We start from the raw sequence: 16579 nt of genomic DNA, 5'->3' as shown, positions 1-16579 counted from the left end.
CTGTGTTTCATCAGCATCGGACCATCTGTACAATCTGACATCTGACCATCTGAAAAAATCTTCTAGTAGCATAAGAAGGCAGATTGAGTTTTCTGTCTGACCTTGCCAAGGGACCACTGTTCCATGTACTTTTATTGAGTGCAGTTAAACTAACCCTGTTTATATTCACACAAATACGTCACCAGCTAACATCAATCATAACATAATCATCACACAGTTAAAATGACATTATAGTTTTTTATTTAGAAACAGAAAATAACAGGTGCAAAAATGATTGGAATTCCAAGACAGCTATTATATGTCCTTAAATGTATGTAAACTTTTGACTTGTAGCGTGAACGTTCCCTCCCCTTCATCCAGTCATCTCAGAACTGCTGCTGCTGTGTTTTACTTACTGAAGAATACATTACTCATACACTTCAGCTCTATCAGACAGTAATCAGACGGTGTGGACTATGTCAGATGCGGTGAGTTTTTTAACGCTTTAGAGTAAACGTATTGTTATTAACCTAGTGGTAATTAAAAACACTTGACTTGAGATTTACTGTTTCAAAGAACATTTAGCTAACATGCTGTTAGCACCAATGCTAACTGATTTGAATAGGGATTTTGCCTCGCATTTGCCTGTCTTTCTGTTGGTGTTCTTCTGTTGCGTTTCATTGCCCATTTGAGTTTGTACTATTATAATAATTTAAACAAAAAATATGTGTTTAAAGATTTGGGGCTTAGTGTTGACAGCTAAGTTTAGCCAGTTAGCTTGGTATTCCAGTAAGTCTGCGTTAATTTTCCACTCATATTCAGACAAATCCCGCCCCCTGCGCCATGATTGGCAATAGTTTGTTTAAGCTTGGGCAAGAGTGTGAAATTTTATCCAATCCCAGTGCAGAGTGTGTTATTTTAGCCAATCCCGTCACAAGTGGTGGGGTTTACCTAAATACGGCTGGGAAAGTAACGACTATACAAGATTCATAACAAGCAAAAGAACATGTTGAGAGATCTTGCTGTTAGATTACAACTGAACTGGGTGTTGTTTGTTAAACATATCTGTCGTATTAAAATCCGCATAAAGTAACAAGCTATTTTCTTGAACCATTCATAAAAGGGGAATGTTTTGGTTTCATGCTGTTAGCAATGTGTTCTCACAGTGACTATTATACAATGCGCTGCAATAAGTGCGTTTACATGCACACAATAACCAGATTATTACAATAAAAATCTGAGGTTACCCTTTAGAAATCGGATTATGGGAAACCTCGACTAAATTAAGGTTTTTACTTTACTTAACTGTAATCTTAACCTACTTTGACTGACAACGAAGTTTATTTAGCTAAAGATTTGAAAAAGTAGTTTCATTATATATATGTTCTATCCAAATTGTGGGTTTGATTTGAAATGGGATACAGTATCATCATATTGTTTACCAGCATGATACATTCAATAATCCATAATGTTGTGTATTTACATTGTTGGGATAAAAGCACAATTATCCAGAGGTTAGTTAGTACTGAGACCACTTTCAGGCAGACAATCATTCATCATGGTTTTATAACCCTTATTTGTGGAAGCAGCACAAATGTCATGCTTCAAACGCTTAATTAGGGTGGCACGGTGGCTAAGTGGGTAGCACTGTCATCTCACAACAAGAAGGTCCTGGGTTCGATCCTGTGTGGGTTTACTCCGGGAACTCCGGTTTCCTCCCACAGTCCAAAGACATGCAAGTGAGGGGAATTAGAGATACAAAATTGTCCATGAATGTGTTCGATATAACCTTGTGTAATGAGTAACTAGCGTTTCATGTCATGAATGTAACCAAAGTGTAAGACATGACGTTGACACATTTTCTAGAGCCCTTAATAGAACATATAATCTGAAATGTAGATATCTTATTTTGGTTACTTGTAATTTAAATATGACTTTAATCAAATTCACATGATGTTTGTCACATTTACATTTACATTTTCAGCATTTTATCCAAAGCGACTTACACAATGAGCTGAACACAATGAGCAATTGAGGGTTAAGGGTCTTGCCCAACAGTGGCAACTTGGTGGTGGCGGGGCTTGAACCGGCAACCTTTCGTTTACTAGTCCAGTACCTTAACCACTGAGCTATCACTGGCCCTGGTGATATGGTTGTCACCATTTATAAATTCAATTTTAAAAAATGACATTACTGACAGAAGTACAAAAATATATTTTAATGTTTTAGCTGGCCAACTTGATTGTATCTTATAAAAATAATGATCAGATATTGAAATTGTTGAAGTTGATGCCTTTAACACACAGAAATGTTGACAGGGAAAAAATAAAAGTGAAATGATTATAAATTCAGGTTTTTTGCAGGTAAATTGGTAACAGGTGAGGGTATAATGATTGAAAAAAGGATCCACCAAGGGCTCAGTTTTTGAAAACAGTGATAGGTCAAGACTCATTACTTTGTGAGAGAATTCATAATAATTAAGTAAAATAATTAAATAAAAAAGAACTTTTCTCAATGCAAGATTGCAAATAATTTTTTTCACTATCTATTGTAGATAAACATGGAAAAAAGAGACAGGAAGTCCTTAAAAATCTCTGTCAATAAAAGGCAAGGAAACCTTTACTGAATTTGCATGACACTCAATCCCTTCAGACAGCATAGCACAGGAAACCATCATGCTGCTGTGATACATTTAGCCACGTGAGCTTGGAAGCTCTTCGAAAAACTGTTGTCACTGAGCATGTTGGCTCAGTGGGTAGCACTGTTGCCTCTCAGCAAGAAGTTCCTGGGTTTGATCCCCAGGTGGGGTGGTTTGGGACCTTTCTGTGTGGAGTTTACATGTTTTCCCCTTGTCTGCGTGGGTTTCCTCTGGAAGCTCCGATTTCCTCCCACAGTCCAAAGACATGCAAGTGAGGTGAATTTGAGCTACAAAGTTGTCTATGACTGTGTTTGACGTTGAACTTGTGAACTGATGAATCTTGTGTAACGGTTAACTACCGTTTCAGTCATGAATGTAACCAAAGTGTGTAAAACATTACGTTAAAATCCTAATAAATAAATAATATCTTCAATGGACCCAAACAGTGAGAACTTGTCCTGGGTTCGATCCCCAGGTGGGGTGGTCCGTGTCTGCGTGGACATGCAAGTGAGGTGAATTGGAGACACTAAATTGTCCATGAATGTGTTCGATATAACCTTGTGAACTGATGAATCTTGTGTAATGAGTAACTACCATTTCAGTCATGAATGTAACCAAAGTGTAAAACATGACGTTAAAATCCTAATAAATAAATAATATCTTAAATTGACCCAAACAATGAGAACTGTGAGAACTTGCAAATGTTGCCATTTTTAAGCAATAATCGACAAGCTTATATCATCCTATTACAATATAAAACATGCCAACAAGTCTTTTCATGTTATTTAATAAAAACAGTGTAATTTAGTGAAACTGGCAGTAATGTAGAACAGTAAGATAAACATAAACACTGTGAGAAAAAAAACAAATATTAAATAGAGGTGTTGTAGGTATATTAAAGCTTGTCTTGACATCTTTAGTGTAGTTATTATAAGATTAATGGATTTTCACTTCATTACTCAGTGGTAAACATGCTTCTGTCATAACTTTTTGAGCATGTTCTAAACACTTAAGGATAATTAAAGGAAGATTTTTATTTAATAAAAAAAAAAAAAGCCAGCAAAACGTAAAAAAAAAAAAACATTTGCACTTTGAGCTTTTCTCCAAATCTCAACCTAAAACTGACTTTTTTACCTTATTGTCTGTGCTTTTTGCTTTTATTATTATACCAAAAGAGGTTTGGCAGAGATCGGAATCTGGTGAATTTGCTCTATGAGATTGGTGATTGCCATTTCTTTAACTGAGCCACTTTACCCATACACTTAATTAGCTTTTATTTTCTCTAAATAAATTAAGGAAAATAGAACTAACAGCAGTTTGAATATATTAAACATCTGTTTATTTTAACCCATTTTATTACTTGTCCTCAAAACATACACTGACGATGCATAACATTTTGACCACTGACAAGTGAAATGAATAACACTGATTATCTCTTCATCACGGCACCTGTTAGTGGGTGGGATATATTAGGCAGCAAGTGAACATTTTATCCTCAAAGTTGAGCGAGTTTGACAAGGGCCAAATTGTGATGGCTAGACGACTGGGTCAGAGCATCTCCATAACTGCAGCTCTTGTGGGGTGTTCCCGGTCTGCAGTGGTCAGTATCTATCAAAAGTGGTCCAAGGGTACAGTGGTAAACCGGCATCAGGGTCATGGGCGGCCAAGGCTCATTGATGCATGTGGGGAGTAAAGGCTGGCTCGTGTGGTCTGATCCAACAGACGAGCTACTGTAGCTCAAATTCATGAAGAAGTTAATGCTGGTTCTGATAGAAAGGTGTCAGAATACACAGTGCATCACAGTTTGTTGCGTATGGGGCTGTATAACCGCTGACCAGTCAGGGTGCCATGCTGACCCCTGTTCACCACCGAAAGCGGCAACAATGGGCACAAGAGCTTCGGAACTGAACCACGAAGCAATGGAAGAAGGTGGTCTGGTCTGATGAATCACGTTTTCTTTTACATCACGTGGATGGTCGGGTGCGTGTGCGTCGCTTACCTGGGGAACACATGGCACCAGGATGCACTATGGGAAGAAGGCAAGCCAGCGGAGGCAGTGTGATGCTTTGGGCAAACCTTGGGTCCTGGCATCCATGTGGAAGTTACTTTAACACGTACCACCTACCTAAGCATTATTGCAGTCCATGTCAGGTCTGTTTTGGCAGCAAAAGGGGGACCAACACAATATTAGGAAGGTGGTCATAATGTTATGCCTGATCGGTGTACAGGTCCTTCTAAAAAAATTAGCATATTGTGATAAAGTTCATTATTTTCCATAATGTAATGATAAAAATTAAACTTTCATATATTTTAGATTCATTGCACACCAACTGAACTATTTCAGGTCTTTTATTGTTTTAATACTGATGATTTTGGCATACAGCTCATGAAAACCCTCAAAAAATTAGCATATTTCATCCGACCAATAAAAGAAAAGTGTTTTTAATACAAAAAAAGTCAACCTTCAAATAATTATGTTCAGTTATGCACTCAATACTTGGTCGGGAATCCTTTTGCAGAAATGACTGCTTCAATGCGGCGTGGCATGGAGGCAATCAGCCTGTGGCACTGCTGAGGTGTTATGGAGGCCCAGGATGCTTCGATAGCGGCCTTAAGCTCATCCAGAGTGTTGGGTCTTGTGTCTCTCAACTTTCTCTTCACAATATCCCACAGATTCTCTATGGGGTTCAGGTCAGGAGAGTTGGCAGGCCAATTGAGCACAGTAATACCATGGTCAGTAAACCATTCACCAGTGGTTTTGGCACTGTGAGCAGGTGCCAGGTCGTGCTGAAAAATGAAATCTTCATCTCCATTAAGCTTTTCAGCAGATGGAAGCATGAAGTGCTCCAAAATCTCCTGATAGCTAGCTGCATTGACCCTGCCCTTGATAAAACACAGTGGACCAACACCAGCAGCTGACATGGCACCCCAGACCATCACTGACTGTGGGTACTTGACACTGGACTTCAGGCATTTTGGCATTTCCTTCTCCCCAGTCTTCCTCCAGACTCTGGCACCTTGATTTCCGAATGACATGCAAAATTTGCTTTCATCCGAAAACAGTACTTTGGAGCACTGAGCAACAGTCCAGTGCTGCTGTTTCTGGTTCAAAAGTGGCTTGACCTGGGGAATGCGGCACCTGTAGCCCATTTCCTGCACACGCCTGTGCACGGTGGCTCTGGATGTTTCTACTCCAGACTCAGTCCACTGCTTCCGCAGGTCCCCCAAGGTCTGGAATCGGCCCTTCTCCACAATCTTCCTCAGGGTCCGGTCACCTCTTCTCGTTGTGCAGCGTTTTCTGCCACACTTTTTCCTTCCCACAGACTTCCCACTGAGGTGCCTTGATACAGCACTCTGGGAACAGCCTATTCGTTCAGAAATTTCTTTCTGTGTCTTACCCTCTTGCTTGAGGGTGTCAATGATGGCCTTCTGGACAGCAGTCAGGTCGGCAGTCTTACCCATGATTGCAGTTTTGAGTAATGAACCAGGCTGGGAGTTTTTAAAAGCCTCAGGAATCTTTTGCAGGTGTTTAGAGTTAATTCGTTGATTCAGATGATTAGGTTAATAGCTCGTTTAGAGAACCTTTTCATGATATGCTAATTTTTTGAGATAGGAATTTTGGGTTTTCATGAGCTGTATGCCAAAATCATCAGTATTAAAACAATAAAAGACCTGAAATATTTCAGTTGGTGTGCAATGAATCTAAAATATATGAAAGTTTAATTTTTATCATTACATTATGGAAAATAATGAACTTTATCACAATATGCTAATTTTTTGAGAAGGACCTGTATATGCGTGTGCTTAGGTTGTTTGTATTTATTCCTGACTTATAAAACAAGCAAAACTTTTTGACCTGTCAAGAAGTTTTGCTTGGTTTATAAACCCTAACACCGGTTGTACAAATCTGTTGTAAGATCATGTTCAGTAAGGCACAGAGTCGTACAACAAACAGCAAAGCAGAAAGTCTGCATGTGTTTTCTGTTTCCCTATCACCATGCACAACCAGATCTGACAGGCTTTTATTGAGTGTGTCATTTCTAATATTTTGTTTGCAAAATATCCAAATATCTCGATTACACGGTTCTTGAGATCTGCACTGAAGCAAATCGCTTGCTTTGTTTTTCTCTTTAGTTCTACACAGTTGTTTTGATCAGGACAATTGCATGCTGTTAATAATAAACGTGTATTAGGAGTTGTGGCATGTGTTCTTTTGTGCCTCTTGTTTTTCTGGTACTGATTATATCCTACACAGCTATCAGTAATCTGGGTCGACATTAAACCTGATAAAAAACAGACCTGACAGTCATAGGAAGTTGCTATCTGCACTGGTATGTAGGTTTTTCCCCTTTTTTTCCTACATCATGTCTGCTATGTCAGGTCATGCTGCATATGGTGAAACCCCCTGATTTAAAGCATGCAGGATTTAACCACAAAGCAGAAACAATGTGCTACTTCTTGTGAGTTTGTTGGTAATAAACCAATTTAAACAGGGTTTTGTTAGAGGTTGCAATTTCCTCATACACAGACAATACCAAATGTGTTTGACAAAGAATGGCTTTCAGTAGTCAAAGCATGATATATTTAGAAAGTATTCAGATCCCTTGACGTGATTGTTTTTCCACCTGCCGGGGCGGGGTCTCTTAAAGTACAGCACTGCATGCGGAGATCCCCTGTGCAGGCACCTCAACCGGCCACAGTGATGAGAAACTCTGCCTTGACCATTGTCCCTCCCACAAAAGCCACAAAGCCATTTGTGTGTCTGTGTAGGTGCCCGGTCGGTTTACAGCACAGCTGGACTCGGAACTTAAGAGTTTGCGATATAAGCGTTGGTGGGCTGGCGCGTTACACTGCCGTTTCACCTTGGCGCAAGCAAACATTTTTAAATGGAACGTGTCATTTCGACTCCTTTTGAGCATGTGTTCAGTTGCTGTATTTCACCTCACAGCAAGGAGGTCCTGGGTTTGATCCCCAAGTAGAGATGCATGAGTACCGATACTGGTATCGGGTATTGGCCCGATACCGCGCTCATTAACTTGTACTCGTACTCGCAAACGAGGCTCCGATACTAAACATCCGATACCGTGTGCCTAGTGCACGTTGCTGCGTTATGCCTGGTTCACACTACACGATTTTTGCCCTGATTTTCGCTCGGCGGCTGGTCGGCGCTAGATTTGCCGGCTCGGGAGCAACTCGCCGTTCGCTCGGCGATCAAAACTCGGCTCTCGATCGCTGAGTGTGAACTATCCGACATCTCGATCCGACCGGCTCGCCGAGTGCTCGTCTAGCATGTCAGATATCTGATCTCAGATGTGCGACTGGGAATGAGTGACATGTCGAACAGCCAATGAGAACGCAGGATACGGTGTGAGGGGAAACGCAGGAGAGGAGTGTAAACAGGTGGGACAGGGGGATAATATAGTTTATATCAGAATACACCGGCACACACACACGTCTTACAGTATTTCTGACCTGATCGTTCTCTACAAAACATAACAACAAAACACCAACACTGCAAAAATATTTATTAACCTCCAACTCACTACAGAACAATCCATGCTATTCGTGTTGCCAAATCCACTCAGATTCATTTATTTTTCCTCCTTGATTTCATCACGTCAGCGCACAAACACTTTGATCACTCGCTACTTGTTGACGTGCATTTTTGGACGTGGTATCATTAAACTTCTCGTCACTTCTCACGTGTGTTTTTGTTTAAAAAAAACGGTATTCTAAATAGGTATAGGTATCGGTATCGGCAAGTACAAAAATACATGTACTTGTACTCGGTTGGGAAAAAATGGTATCGATGCATCCCTAGTAACCAGTAACCATCTGTCCTGTCATGAATGTAACCAAAGTGTGTGTAAACATGACAGTAAAATCCTAATAAATAAATAAATGAATAAAACAGTTTGATCTTATTTGTCTTTGTGTTGACCTGTAGGAGACCAAGCCCTCGAGTGATGGAGGAGACAAAAAGGATGGAGAGTACATTAAACTAAAAGTGATCGGTCAGGTGAGAGAAGCAGCTTTTTTGTGGTTTTTTGTGTCCAGTGAATAGAGGTCAACTTTAAACTTAGTCGCTATTGCACTAATCACACCAGCACAACAACAATGTGTGTATTGTATATTATCTTCTATACTTATATACTCTACTTATTCTCAATCATTTAGCCACTGTAGTCATCTTTCATACCTTTGTAATTATATACTAGTCTATACACTGGACAATCATTATCTGTTTACTGTTCTTAGTATATGTCTCTTTATTTTACTTATCTGGTCACTACTGCACTTTAACAGTATTATATGTAAATAATCTCTATCTTGCACTTCTGGTTAGATGCTACTGCATTTCATTGGCTCTGTACTTGTACTCTGCACGATGACAAAGTTTAATGTAATGTAATGTAATCTAGGGCCGTGGAGCTGTGCTACCTACTATACCACTGTGTTGCAACTGTTCATCATATTCACAAACCTTTACATTTCTGTTGTAGGGAGCCCTTCATTTAAATGAATGAAAACAGTGCTAATTGTACTTTTAAAAGTGACCATTAATTACCATTAAAAATAAGAAAAAGACACCCATCCAGTTACATATCAACAAGAATTTCATCATGGTTAGACTGAAGTTTCCAATGCACCAAGCTATACCGTATATTCGGATGGATCCAAAACAGAGACTCAAGTATCAGCGGCAATTGTAGCTGGTAGATACTCCAATAAAGTAAATCTCCCACAGAACAGCTCCTCCTTTACAGAATAAGCTTATGCCCTTTTAATGGCTTTAGAATATATAGAAACTACCAAAACAAAAAAAGTACTGATATTCACTGACTCTAAATCCTGTCTACAAGTTCTGGAATCTCGTACCCTACTCCATCCAACCATCATAAACATTTTGGAAAAAACTGACAAACTTACAGAGCACAACTTTGAAATAAAATACTGCTGGATCCCTGGTCACTGTGGGATTACAGAAAATGAAAGGGTGGACCAATTGGCAAGAAGGAAAACAAGCGAACAGATAACAGACCTCAAACTCCCACCCTCCGACCTCTTCACTCTAATAACAGTATGCATTCTAAACCAGTGGCAATCCGAATGGAACTCACAAACCATAATGAACTGCATGAAATCTGTCCTGAAATAACGACTCATCAAACAACATTTCTGGAAAAACGGACAGAACAAACCTTATACACAAGGTGCCATATCGGACACACCCAACTCACACATTCATATTTGATAAGAAGAAAGGAACCCCCCGTATGTCAAGCCATCATTACTATAAAACACATTTTGATAGAATGTGTTAAATATAACAGAGAGAGAGAGAGACTGAAAACAACTGACTCCATAAGCAATATCTTTACCAGAAACAATGCAAACATGATCATAAACTTTATTACAAATATAAACTTGAGGACTTTTTTATAAACGCAATAAATACCTGCCCCAAATAATCGGTCCTGCCTTGAAATAACTCAACAGAGTAAACAAGGCGTTAGAAAAACCAAATAAACAAACAAACCATTAAAAATACACCAAACTATCTGTTTCATATACCTAAATAAATGCCTGTGTTACAAAGCTCTTGGCCACTTTTCTTATCCCATGTGTTGTGTGTTTCATTCGCAGGACAACAGTGAAATTCACTTTAAAGTGAAAATGACGACGCATTTAAAGAAGCTGAAGGAGTCATACAGTCAGAGACAGGTAAACCTGCAAACTGATGCTTTTATTACCGCACTACAAGCTGTTTAACCTGTGATTATTTTATTTGTACTGTAACAGATGAAGAGGTCTGCCTATTCAGATTTCCTTGTCTGGGCCTGTACTCCAACAACTGTCTTTAAAAATACTTAATACATTAATGTTAATGTATTAATGTAAATGTTAATGCATCCTTTGAAAATGACATCAGTGTCAGGGCAGTTTTGAGATTGTACTCAGCTACAAGCGTTATGGTGGAAGAGTCAGGAAAGTGGATCTCACACAGCAGATCATAGAGTTAGGGAAGTCACATGAAGTCATTATTAAGCAACTACAACATATCTATACGAGTATCTTTGTTCTCTTTTGGGGAGGGGGGGTAGCACAGTGCCTCGATGGGTAGCACGGTCACAGCAAGAAAGTCCTGGGTTTGATTCCCAGGTGGAGCAGTTCAGGTCCTTTCTGTGTGGAGTTTGCATGTTTTCCCCATGTCTGTGTGGGTTTCCTCCGGGAGCTCCGGTTTTCTTCCACAGTCCAAAGACGTGCATGTGAGGTGAATTGGAGATACAAAATTGTCCATGACTGCGTTTTACATTAAAAATGACTTTGTGACAGAGTACATTTTGAGTAACCAGTGATTACCTGTTTTGTCATGAATGTAACCAAAGTGTGTAAAACATGATGTTTCTAGTAAATATTCTAATAAATAGATTGTTCTCTTTGCCAAGGTTGCAAAAAAGCCAATTTTTCACCTTATGCTATAGAATGTGACTGTATGGTCGTATGTAATCCAGGTCTGCTATAAAATATAAACAGCTGGATGAATGGGAGCTTTATGTCACCATAGGCTGCTGTGCAATAAACACATTATTTTCCAAATACACACCTTAAAGCTTAATCGAAGTTTATTTCTAATCGCATCATATAAGAAAAGTCTTCTGCAGGACAGATCTGCAGATCTACTATAAGGCATGGTGGTGGTAGAATTATGGTCTGGGGCTACTTTATGCCAGTGAACAAAAGTTCCTTTCTTAAACTGTTGTCACAAGGTTGGAAGCATGTCAGTTTTTTTATATAATTAATTTATTTTATTACCAAAAGTACTGGCTTAAACAATTGAACTTAATAAACCAGAGCGTACATCAATACATTTTGGCTGTATAATGAAGGGCAAGTTGTACGTGCATGTAATAGTTTATGATGGGGTTTTATTTTAGGTCTAGCAGAAAAGTTTTAAATGGCAACATTGTTATAGTCTGTCAATGTTAATTTTAACACTAAATAAAATGACAACATAAGGCAATGGAACAATCAATGTGGCATATTTGAAGGCTGTTTGGGTTTATATGAACAGAATTGGTGAACACAGCTTGTAAGCAATCCAGTTGTAAGATCCCAAAGCCACACATACAGTATAAAAATATTAGCATTTTTCAGACGAGTCTGATCAAAGGTTTTTCTTTGTAAACCTGCAGTTTCTTATCTGACAGACTATACAGACAATAATTACACTGTACAAAAAGACACATAATGATTGCTTTGCTAAAGAAATCTGTGTTGCAGTTCAGCTAATTGAATTTTTGCTTTTGTTTCATAGGGTGTTCCCATGAACTCTCTACGATTTCTTTTTGAAGGACAGAGAATCGCAGACAACCAGACTCCCAAAGAGGTATGGTGGCAGTTTTACCTTAAAAATTCATATTAGTCTTTATATTAGAGTCTAAATTAAAGGTTAAAGGAATGATTCACCATTGTTTATTCATGTAGGGGCTAAACATTGACCATAGGTAAGATATACAAAAATAGTTCATACTAACTTTAACCAAATATAAAAAATTTACTGGTTTCCAATTTCAAACTGGAAAATACAACAAACACCACCTCAAGTGACAAGTCCTAGTAGGAAAGTAATGACCGTCTCCTCAACCCTGAGTTGAGTATAATGTCATATGAACATACTTGTTTACAATGTTAAAGTTAAAGTGTGTTTTTCTGCTTTTTTCTGATTTAACTGGGGTGGCAGGGTTGCTCGGTGGGTAGCACTGTTGCTCACAGCAAGAAGGTTCTGGTTTCGATTCTCAGGTGTATCGGTCCAGGTCCTTTCTGTCTGCCTGGGTTTCCTCCGGGAGCTCCGGTTTCCTCCCACAGTCCAAAGACATGCAGTCAGGTTAATTGTAGATACAAAACTGTCCATGACTTGATTTCCCATGGAAGCTCCGGTTTCCTCCCACAGTCCACAGACATGCAGGTAGGCGAACTGGAGATACAAAACTGTCAATTAAGTCAGGCTTTTCTTTAAGGCAGCCATGCCGAACAAACAAAAGTCAGACTTTCCTTAAGGGAGCCATGCCGAACAAACAAAAGTCAGACTTTCCTTAAGGGAGCCATGCCAAACAAACAAAAGTCAGACTTTCCTTAAGGAAGCCAGGCCAAACAAACAAAAGTCAGGCTTTCCTTGAGGGAGCCATGCCAAACAAACAAAAGTCAGACTTTCCTTAAGGCAGCCATGCCAAACAAACAAAAGTCAGGCTTTCCTTGAGGGAGCCATGCCAAACAAACAAAAGTCAGGCTTTCCTTGAGGGAGCCATGCCAAACAAACAAAAGTCAGGCTTTCCTTGAGGGAGCCATGCCAAACAAACAAAAGTCAGGCTTTCCTTGAGGGAGCCATGCCAAACAAACAAAAGTCAGGCTTTCCTTGAGGGAGCCATGCCAAACAAACAAAAGTCAGGCTTTCCTTGAGGGAGCCATGCCAAACAAACAAAAGTCAGACTTTCCTTGAGGGAGCCATGCCAAACAAACAAAAGTCAGGCTTTCCTTGAGGGAGCCATGCCAAACAAACAAAAGTCAGGCTTTCCTTGAGGGAGCCATGCCAAACAAACAAAAGTCAGGCTTTCCTTGAGGGAGCCATGCCAAACAAACAAAAGTCAGGCTTTCCTTGAGGGAGCCATGCCAAACAAACAAAAGTCAGGCTTTCCTTGAGGGAGCCATGCCAAACAAACAAAAGTCAGGCTTTCCTTAAGGCAGCCATGCCAAACAAACAAGTCAGGCTTTCCTTAAGGCAGCCTTGCCAAACAAAACCAACAACAAGCTTTCCATAGGGCACTAAGGTTATAAGTTATGTAATTCATATACTGTATAAGGGAAGTTTAACACATCATTATTTATACTAACTGCTACTGAAACTGAAAATACTGAAATCAGTACACAGTACATATGTGTGTACATAATCAAACACCAGCAGTTGTTATGAGATTGTAGACTTTTAAACCTTTTGGTGTTTCTCATGCTCTCTTTCTCTGTGCAGCTGGGAATGGAAGATGAAGATGTGATCGAGGTGTATCAGGAACAGACTGGTGGACATTGGAATGACTAGACATTTATTGCATCTCCTTTCTTTTTAAATATTAATTTTGTATGTTTGATTATTATGTCTTCTATTTCCTTTGGGATTAAAAACAGGGGGATTGAAAAACCATCTGGATCCAAGTGATACTCTGCTAGGGCTTCTTCAAGTGAGCGAGAGACTTGAGGTATAGGATTAGGAAATGGAGGGAGTCAGGAATAGTGAAAAACTCCTTTTATCCTCCATTATTTTTCCTCTCTATCTTTTGTATCCCTTATACATTTGTTGAAAATTAGTCCTGTTTTGCAATAATCCCGAACCTTTAGGGTATGTTATAGTCTAGATGTCGCCAGTTTATTCTGTCATTAAAACTTCAGTTCACTAAAGTTCATTTCTGCAGAACTGAGAGACTGAAAAAATAGTAAGGTTTTGTATATTTGATCTATTATTATGAGTGACTTCCATATACAAGTCGACCCCAATGTTGGCTTTTAAAGCGCTTTTAGATTTCGGATTTCTATGTAAATGTTGTCTGATAGTAGGAGGTGTAACGTCTTTCCTATAATACAAAAAATCTGTGCTGTGTTTCACACTATGTGAGCTGCAGCTGGAAAGCCCTTCTGTTGTATTATGTGACCAGTAGTTCAGTAGTCTTGTTAATTAAACTATTTCTCTTTAGGTAAGTGTTTCCTTACTCACAATTATGACATACATAAGGCAATTGGGCCCATTTTAACCTAGGAACCCCCAGCTATCGATTTCAAACATTTGTGATGTACAAATAATTTCATCAGCACTCAGGGGAAATGTTTATCCATGCAAAATAAATCCAGTGATGCATACAATAGATATGTGACTGTACATTTAATTTTCTATTCACACTACCGACAGGAGAGGGCTTGATCCAGATGGTTTGTGGATATTATTAGAAAGATTATTATTTTGCTTTGTTTTTTTAAAATAAAATGTCATAAAAGAATCTGCTGGTTAATGTCATTGCTTATTGCACTATTCTGGGAAGATTTGGAGTGTATCTGAGCAAAAGAGCTTTACATTACAAAGCATTAAGGTCATGCATGGATAGATAAAAAGCTTAGCTCCCAAATCACTGTTTCAGTTCATCTTAAAGGTGTTGAATGGGGTTGAGTCCAGAGCTCTATGCACCACTGGCGTTCCAACACACAAAACCTTGTCTTTATAGAACTATGGGGCGCAGCTTTGCCAAAACAGGAAAGGGGCCTTCCCAAACTGTTGGAATCAATATTTCATGTTATTTCTTTATTTTAATAATGTCGCCTCACAGCAAGAAGGACCTGGGTTTGATCCCCAGGTGGGGCAGTCCGGGTCCTTTCTGTGTGGAGTTTGCATGTTCTCCCTGTGTCTGCGTGGGTTTCCTCTGGGGGTTCAGGTTTCCTCCCACAGTCCAAAGACATGCAAGTGAGGTGAATTGGAGATACTAAATTGTCCATGACTGTGTTTGACATTAAACTTGTGAACTGATGAATCTTGTGTAATGAGTAACTACAGTTTCTGTCATGAATATAACCAAAGTGTGTAAAACATGATGTTAAAATCCTAATAAATTAATTTTAATAATGACTGGCCATGTATCAGCCAACCAGGGATGGAGCTTTAAATAAAGAAGTAGCAAACTGTGGCTGATAACTCTATTCAAAATGGACAAATTTAACTAAAACACTGAAAATTTGTTTTTCCTTTACAAATCATCTGTTTAAGAGTGAAGAAATACATCGTTAGTGTATAAACTATTTTTTGTATGTTTCTGCATATAAAACAGTTAAAGGCATGTTTTAAGTTTTTATATTAACATATTTTGCTATGTACATTTGAAAATGTGTTGAAGCTATTAAATAATATGAGGTTTGTTTTAAGTAGAAATAAACACAAAAGTCTTTTCCAAAGGATGCCTTGAATGTCCACGTAAATGCAAATGATTCTGAATTTATGGAAAAGACAGTCACATTAAGATTACATAGATAAGAGCATGAGGGAAGGTGGCACAATGACACAGCTGGGAAGGGGGGGGGGCAGCACCATGGGTCTGAGTGAAGTGTTTTATTCATGTGTGTGGATGTCATTAGAGATCTCCAGTTTTCTCCCCCTCTGTAAATAATTTATTATTATTTTAATGTCATGTTTTACACACTTTGGTTACATTCATGACAGGACATGTAGTTACAAAAGAATCATCAGTTCAAGTTTTTACTGTAAAACACAGTCATGGACAATTATGTATCTCCAATTCACTTCACTTGAATGTCTTTGGACTGTGGGAGGAAACTGGAACTCCCGAAGGAAATCCACGCAGACATGGGGAGAACATGCAAACTCCACACAGAAAGGACCCCGACACCTCCACCTGGGAATTGAACCCAGGACCTTCTTGCTGTGAGGTGACAGGGCTACCCATCGTGTGTAAGTAATACATTTGGATAGATTAAATATAGACTAATTAACAAAATGGCATATAGTGCCAGCAGGCCGAATAACAGTAAATTTACTGTTAAAAGAGGTAGAACTGGAGAGGGAGGAGGTAACAAGGTCACTGCTGCATACAGTTTACTATTAAACAATTATATATTACAAACTGTTTGCTAGCACATTGCTAATTGCTAATAAAAACATCATCAACATTTACAAAATCAAATCCCACCATTAAGACATAAAATTTGCTGGAAAAAACAGTACAACTAAAAGGTTTTTTTCTGGTAACTTGTTAGTGCTTTGACTGGCAGAATAAAACCTAAATATGTAAGATTTGTATACACAACGCTACATGCTGTGTAAACACTAATATTATTATATAATTATTAAGCACAAGAAATACACAGTAAGAATCATGGGATAATGGTGGCTCAGTGGGTATAACTTTTTGG

General features: G+C 38.9%; 1 protein-coding gene across 1 annotated transcript; it reads left to right on the top strand.

The window, feature by feature from the left end:
* The first annotated feature begins 349 nt into the window (after positions 1–349).
* Positions 350–14661, top strand: sumo1 (small ubiquitin like modifier 1). The gene is made up of 5 exons (XM_062996887.1): positions 350–467; positions 8565–8636; positions 10265–10342; positions 11937–12008; positions 13644–14661. The coding sequence occupies exons 1-5, from the start codon at positions 456–458 to the stop codon at positions 13710–13712; spliced, it is 303 nt and encodes a 100-aa protein (XP_062852957.1). The 5' UTR covers positions 350–455; the 3' UTR covers positions 13713–14661.
* The last annotated feature ends 1918 nt before the right edge of the window (positions 14662–16579 follow it).

Source organism: Trichomycterus rosablanca, chromosome 6 (genome assembly GCF_030014385.1).
Source record: "Trichomycterus rosablanca isolate fTriRos1 chromosome 6, fTriRos1.hap1, whole genome shotgun sequence".
In the NCBI taxonomy this organism is placed as follows: Eukaryota; Metazoa; Chordata; class Actinopteri; order Siluriformes; family Trichomycteridae; genus Trichomycterus; species Trichomycterus rosablanca.
The sequence above is the reverse complement of the archived record's forward strand: the minus strand, read 5'-3'. Positions and strand labels throughout refer to the sequence as shown.

Bases quoted from the DNA above. Each gene is read 5' to 3' on its own strand.
- sumo1 (XM_062996887.1), top strand. The intron at 8,637-10,264 runs GTGAGAGAAGCA...TTTCATTCGCAG, and splicing joins AACTAAAAGTGATCGGTCAG to GACAACAGTGAAATTCACTT. The intron at 10,343-11,936 runs GTAAACCTGCAA...TTTGTTTCATAG, and splicing joins AGTCATACAGTCAGAGACAG to GGTGTTCCCATGAACTCTCT.